This window comes from Montipora capricornis, chromosome 3 (genome assembly GCF_036669925.1).
Source record: "Montipora capricornis isolate CH-2021 chromosome 3, ASM3666992v2, whole genome shotgun sequence".
In the NCBI taxonomy this organism is placed as follows: domain Eukaryota; kingdom Metazoa; phylum Cnidaria; class Anthozoa; order Scleractinia; family Acroporidae; genus Montipora; species Montipora capricornis.
In genome coordinates this window covers 51,454,414-51,461,913 of record NC_090885.1, presented here as the reverse complement: position 1 = coordinate 51,461,913, position 7,500 = coordinate 51,454,414, and the positions used below count along the sequence as shown (strand labels likewise).

Sequence of the window (7,500 nt, the reverse complement as noted above, 5' to 3'; positions counted from 1 at the left end):
TCTTTGTTGTCCTCCAAATGATGGGAGCTAAAGATGCATTATAGTTATGCGTACATATGTACTGTCATTGTATCCTATCTGTTATTAATACCAAAAGTTGTTTATCTTTTTTCTCAGACAAGACCTGCTTTGACAAGTTTTTCAAGCATGAGGATGTTGTTGGCTTGTTGGATCGATTCATTATTTACCATGTTGATGCACCGGGACAGGTGAAGATTGCTATTTCATGTCTTTCTAATTAATTTGTAACTAAGAACTAAAGTGCTTTTAAAATTGATGTGAGGATCACTTTGTTAAAATTGAAAAGTAGGATGTATTTTGTTTGTAGATAGAAACTGAGAATGCAGATGGATTATTAGTTGTGTTGGTTCGTTCAGTTTCTATTTACACACTTTTTTTTAAAACTTAGAAACAGCAATTAGTTCCAGAGGCATGCAACAGCTTTTAATTTTTATTATTTATTTATTTTTTGTCACATTTTTTTGTCCATAGTTTTGGGTTAAGAGCAAGAGAGGACTTACATGTATGCACGAGCTGTCTAAAACTTTTTGGAATTTCAAAAGCTGTTAACACTTGGTAGCTGATAAACTTTTCTTTTTCAGGAAAGCAAAGCAGAGAACCTCGCCCCTGAGTAAGTATTTGAACAGGTTATTTTGCAGAACTTTGCTTACTATCGAAATTCACTTGGCTCATATTTCAAACAGCAACAGTTACTGTTTTTAGGTAATACCAACATAAAAAATATTTTATTTTAGCCAATCCTTAAAGTTTACCTTGATTATGATGATGATGATGATGATGATGATTACAGGGCTGTCAACTCTCCCAGATAATCTGGGAGACTCCAGATTTTGGACCGTATCTCTCGGTCTCAAGATTACAGTCTGAAATCTCCTGATTAATTGCGGAATTTTGTCATTTCTAATGAAAATCAACTTTCACAACAACAAAAATTGGTTATTCAAGCCTGTAAATAAGCGCCGGTCATTGGACATTTGTCCAGTAAATTTGAGGCTTTGACTGGCAAACGATCAGTATGACCGGACAGGCTGACCAGGGTCTTCTGTTACAATGCAAAATAAGAATAGATTTTCACTCCAGAAAGCCAAATGTGAACGTGGCCTTAAATTTATGGCTGTAAAGCATAATGCCTAAGTTTCATTTTGATTTGTTTTCATCTGCAGCTTGCGTTTCAAATCGTCTTGCTTTTCACACAATGCTGCCATGTTGGTGGACCATCCTTGGTCCACCAATATGGCGGCGGATAATCAATGAAAACACCTGGAGTTCGCTTTGCCATGAAAGCGCTTACTTTTGCTGACAAGATAAAAATTAACCCTTTAGTGTCCAGGGGGTCTCCCTTTGACGAGTAAAATCGTCTGGCGTTAGACAGAGTAAAATCTATAAGTCACTATTGGGCATTAAAGGGTTAAAGGAGATAGTTTTGAATGAACACATCTCGTTATGTACTTGAAACATTGAAACTTCTGAGGATCATAGGAAGAGATATGTTTTTCAACCAGCCTGAGCTCTGTATCATGGTGTCATCCAAGCTGACCATTCGGAAATTCAAAATGCTGAATTTTCAAAACAAAAGACGTTACCTAACTGGAAAAAAGATTTATTTCTACTGGTAGCTCATCTTCAACCCTGCTCGTTTGGATAAAAATTCAAAAGACCATGATTTTCATTTTGTAATTTGATGATGTCACTGTGGAAACCATCTAGACGCTAATTTTTATTTTTGCCCAAATTACAATGTCAAAAATGTATCCTTCCCCAGTCAAGTCAAGATCTTTACTATGATTATTGATTAAATAACGACATTATCTCTTTGGATCTTAAACACTATTTAATGTAAAAGAAGAAAATTTCACAAGTGAACTGAATTTAGTAGACAAAATCAACATATAATCATCATGGCAGAAAAGTGCTTTATGAAAGTTCGAAAATATTCAGCGGATCTTAACCGTTTTTGTTCTAATTTGCTCAAAATAAATACTGTGTCTCCTAAAATATGTTGCATGATTTCCATATGCTCCAGTGATTTTCTGTCTCTGATTCACTGAAAATGCATGTGCACATGAATATTTCAAACATTAAAATTAAAATAGTACTGTTTTAGTACATTGGTCTGAAGAAACGTCTAAAACTCGTAGCTAATTGTATTAGCTTCGATTGGTCACCAAGAAATATTAGAGTACTTAATTACGTGAGTTGGGTTCAATGAGTAGCGTCTGTGTTTTTGAAAGTGTTCCTATTTGCCCGAACTGTGTCACACATGACCATCACCTGCAACTATTTCAATTCTTTATTAATGCTTCGAGTTGCAGAGAAGAGGAGTTATTTCCCCGTGGAACACAGACACTTGAATTCCTCCAAAAGCGACTGTATCTTCCCACATGAATCTTGACTTGATGTTAAGACCTTGCACATGATTCCGATCACGCTAGAGCAGCCTTCTCAAAACCGACCGGTCGACGGCTCCTCAGAAAGTTTGACCATCTCCTTTCAGCCAGAAAATGTCAGACACAACACATTTTTATCTCGCATGTAAAGTCACTGAAGATATTATAAAAAGCTTGAAAAAAGCTTGTTTGACGTACAAATTCGCATCCACACTATTTTTTTGCGTCACACACATAAAGATGTTTATTTAACTAAAATTCCAGTATATCAGAAACCCATAAGGGTTGAAACGTGTAACGGCCCCCTGTGTGCTGGGAAACAAGCTTCTGAATATTCAATTTGTTAAGTACCATATTTGGAACAACAAGAGCGAGGGGTTTCTAAATATGGTACTTAGCACTGAAACATTCAACCAATCAGTTCGCACTGAATATTGGGAAGCTGTGCACGCGCATTACATGTTTCAACCCTTATGGGTTTCTGAGTATATCTTATCAGACTCCATGCAAATGTCAATTCCATATGTGAAATTTTGTCACTTTAAATCCCCCAGATTGCACTAAATTGCATCTGTGAATGTCCAAATTTAAAAAATTCCCTAGGGGAGCATGCCCCCAGATCCCCCCTAGAAGCTTGCATCCTTTGGGCACTCGCTTGAGTGCCTTTAGCACCAAACCATCTCCACTTTCCTTATAACCTGCTCCCCAAAAACATTTTGAGAATGCTGCCTCTCCCCTTCACATGATGTTTAAGTATGAAACAAGTACATTTTCAAAGCATTTATTGTACATGAGCATCAATGCAGGAATAGTGGAATGCATGGTACTGCAAAATCAGTATCACATTTGTGCGTACTTACTATTGCTTCAGTTCTACTTATATACAGTTAGTTATGAAGTTGATGAAATCGACTGAGTCTTGCAATCTAATTGATTTTCATCATAATACAAGCTAACTGATGTGCATTTACAACAGGTAACAAGTAGAATCCATGTCTGCTGATTTGACACAATTTTAGCTCGGAATTTTACAAATAAGGATAAATCTTAAATGTTTCACTGCTATATCTTATTAAAACTTACAAAGGGACCGAGGAAATGATAGTAACAGACAACTCTTTTTTTTCCATTTAGAATACTAGAATGACAGCCTAATTTTGCTACTTTTCGTCACTCCCTAATCCTTGCGAAGTATGACATCCCTAAATCCAATTCTTATCTACATTACCATCACTGAAAAGCTTCTTGGTAACCAAGCTTTTATTAGAGGTGTGCCGGAAGTGGTGATTGATTTCTTCCCTTTGAGCCTTTTTAATCTAAACTTACTGCATTTTTGCTTCAGTAAAGTTTGAGAAAAAGTTTCCAAAATTAATATTTTATATAAACGACCCATGCATCATGCGTGACACGTAACACAATGAAATCTGCGGTCAATCATTTGAAATGAATCGCATTTGTAGGCCAGGTAAAGGTTACATGTTCTCATATGTGAATTTACTGCTAAAAAGGTTTGTTTCCCTTGAAACTCTAAATTTTTTCCCTACCAGCATAAACGATTGGACAAATTGTCCAGCCATCTAAGGATTTGACCGGACAAAGCCAATTTTTGACTGGACATTGTCCGTTGACTGGCCATTATTTGCAGCCCTGAACCTTGTCCCATAGCCTGACATATGACAGGCTTATAGCAAAAGACTTGGTTATTTTAACATCAATAATAACAAAATTCAAACGTTTCATAATTTAAGCAATAATATGATTGGTCTGAAATGTTGCAATACCAATTGCATCTTTTCACTCTTTTTTTTTATTTTTGCCAAGGTTGTGTGAGGTCTTGTAAACTTGTGTCAAGTCGCGGAGATTGAAGATGTCGCTTGTTTTTACTTCGCTTCAATGGGAGTTTTAAAGACTTTTAACTTTTATTTTCCAACTTGTAAAGACATTAAATGTAGCTGAAAAAATTGTAAAGATTCCCAATTTAAATATCATATGTCGAACAGAGTTAACAAGTATTTTTTTGTGTAAAAGACTTAATATGACGTCACCAGAAATGACGTCCCACTTAAGCGTTATGTCACCATCTATCATCCCATCCCAATCAATTCTCAATATTTGAAGACTTTGGGGGTTGACAGCCCTGTGATGGTGATGATGATTATAATTATTATTATTACTATTATGACATTATTTTTTTTTTTTCAGTTATCAATATCCAAGTATGGCAAATCTAGGAGAGATGGTGGGCAATGTTATTGATCATTTTAAGTAAGTTTGTGTAATTTTTGTCAGTTAACCCATTGACTCCTGGCGGTTCCTCATTGACGACTAAAATTGTGTTGTGTTCTTGGGCAAGGAACTTTACTCTCATGGTGCCTCTCTCCACCCAGGTGTATAAATGGGTACCGGCGTAATGCTTGGTGTAACCCTGCGATGTACTAGCATCCCATCCAGGGGGGAATATAAATACTCCTAGTCGCTTCATGCTACGGAAACTGGAGATAAGCGCCGGCCTGGTGGGCCTTCCTAGGCTCGTAACAGAGACTTTACCTATAAGTAATGAAAATGGTGTCCGAGTACGATTGTTGCAATGAGTATACTCCTCAAAACAGTAGGAATTTAATGAATATGTTAAGGGAATACCCCACCAAATATATGTTGAGTAAAGTTCTTGATCACAAAGAGCCAGTTCCTACAGTATAATTTGATATTGGCTATTCTGCAGCCCGTTGCTGCTCCTCCAAATGTATCGGACCTATAATCAGTGACGTCTCTTGACACTTCCTCTCTGCCTTCTTCTTCGCCACAATTCCAACATAAGAAGTTGACCACGACGCAAAAACTAATTCTGCTTTTTTTTTCTTATGATGTCATGAGATCAAGTTACGCAAAGCAATCACACATATGGAAAACAGGATCACAAACACAAACACAAAAAGTGACAGTGTTTGCGATGGAGCCAACGCAAACTGTTTGCAACGTTGTTACGTGTATTTGGAAAGAGGTCACGTACTTGTTTAGAAATTGAATCCAAATATAATTTACTTCAAAGCAAAAAAAAAGAAAGAAAGAGATACATGTAATATGGAGCGACTTATTTCGTTTACAAGGAATGGTGAATCTGGCACAAAAAAGAGAGAAAACTTGCTTGCGAGCACTGTGGCTGGTAAGTATTAATTGATTCCGAAAACCATTCAAGCATAAAATGCTTGAAAATCTTATATGAGGGCAAGTCTGTTCTTTCCAATTTCCTTTATACCTAATTTAAGATATTATTTTTCCACATTCTGCTGCTTTTGTGCTTCATGCGTAAAAATGGTGCTTTCAGGTTAAAATCTCAATCGCAAATAGCTCTAATCAAAAGAACAGCCTTTCCACAGACTTCCAAATGAGCAGTTTAGTTTTATGTACCACTGTTGCGAGGATGAATATGAGAATGAGATTATTTACTCAAAGCGCGAGTTTTGTTTGGGAATGTGGAAATTTTTTTGTGATAGTTTTAACAAATGAATGAAACTGCACATGACGAGACTGGCTAGGGCAAATTTAGATTTGGCTAGTGAAATCAGACCTGATACTAGCCACTAGGCTAGTGAGCTAAAAAGTTAGTCTCGATCCCTGGTTTTATTAGCATTAATATACACTGACAAAGACATTGTTGTCACAGTTATGGGAGGGCCATGTGTTAGGAATATCAATAATTACTAGTTAACGTTATATGTGTGAAGAAAGTTCAAAATTGTTCGTAGTCATGCAAGCATTATCCATTAGAACTAGTTTACCAAAATGGTAGAAATGCTGCCAACGGGAAGGGAGATGTTCATGCAATTAACAGCAGTGTGTGCGTGGAATTGAATAGAGATTTTAACAGGTCCTGAGCAGGGACAGTACAAAACGTCTCCACTTGAGAGAAGAAAGAAAACAACAGATGGTTTTCACAGTGGCATCACCAAGATTCTAAAATCAAAATTGCAAGGTCTTCTGACTTTTTACCTGAAGGAGATTGAAATCAGTGTCTATTTCCGTGACTCCCTACGTTTCAAAAATACAGCATTTTAATTATTTTTGAATTGTCACCTTGCGTGACACTGCGATACAAAGTTATTTGGTTGAAAAAAATCTATCCCCATGAATCTCAGCAGTTTGAACCTCTCAAATACATTAGGAGATGTGTTCGTACACATGTATTATATCTCATGAGCGAAAAGTGAGCACTTTCATCGCAAAGTGAACTCCAGGGCCCAGATGCTTTCCTTGACTGCTGGCTGCCTTATTGGTTGACCACTTGGCGTCTCCATACGAATCTCTATTTTATATTTTTAAGTTACGTGAAACGCTTCAACAGATACATGTAACTCAGAAACAAGGTACCGCACAGACCTGGGCCTGGTTGTTCAAACCGATTAACGCTAATCCCAGATTAAAAATAACCCAATAAGTTTATTTCTCTACTCCAAAATGCTGTTCAACATTGATATTCTGCAAAGTTTTACATTAGAAAAAGTCAATCTTGAAAAACAAAAATAAGCAAAAGAAACTTTCACCAAAAAGTTAAAAACATTAAACAAAAGTTTACTCTTATCCTAGATTAAGTTAATCAGCTTTCGAGCAACCGGGTCCCGAGAATTGGAGAGGAGGTTAAAATTACAAGTTCTTGACCTCTTTCATTGATTTTTCATTTTTTCATATTTTTTTTTTTTGTTGCGTGACAGTGAAGCTATCTGCACTTTGAAATATAAAACATAGCAGGCTCTGATGATTATATTACGGATTTTACTGTAATTTTTCCATTCGCACTTAACCACAATTCCTTGTGCCTTTGACCACAATACCTTGGGTTACGAAGAAAAATTTGTTCTTCTCCTGATTAGAGAGCTGCCTCGTTCGTTCGCTTCAGGCTTACTCACTGCAGCAGCAATAATGTAGAGTTGCATGACTCAGCATCGCTAAAAATGGAGTTATCGTAATGTTCAGAAAAAGCTAAGCTTAGAAGGTTCTAGAATCCTTCTCAAAACTATGTAAGTAGTTCTCTGGCCAGTATCCGGGACTTGGCGTGAGGGAAGTTTTGAGCCCCCTGTAGTTTTTTAAGTGACAT

The 7,500-nt window shown here is 36.7% G+C and overlaps 1 protein-coding gene across 1 annotated transcript in view; it reads left to right on the top strand.

Annotated features, from left to right (window-relative positions):
• The window catches only part of LOC138043354 (protein NDRG1-like), a 28,001-nt gene that overhangs the window by 7,472 nt on the left and 13,029 nt on the right, over nt 1-7,500 (top strand). The window contains exons 4-6 of the mRNA XM_068889587.1: nt 118-209; nt 603-631; nt 4,611-4,673. Coding sequence (XP_068745688.1) covers nt 118-209; nt 603-631; nt 4,611-4,673 — 184 coding nt within the window. The remainder of the gene's footprint in view (nt 1-117; nt 210-602; nt 632-4,610; nt 4,674-7,500) is intronic.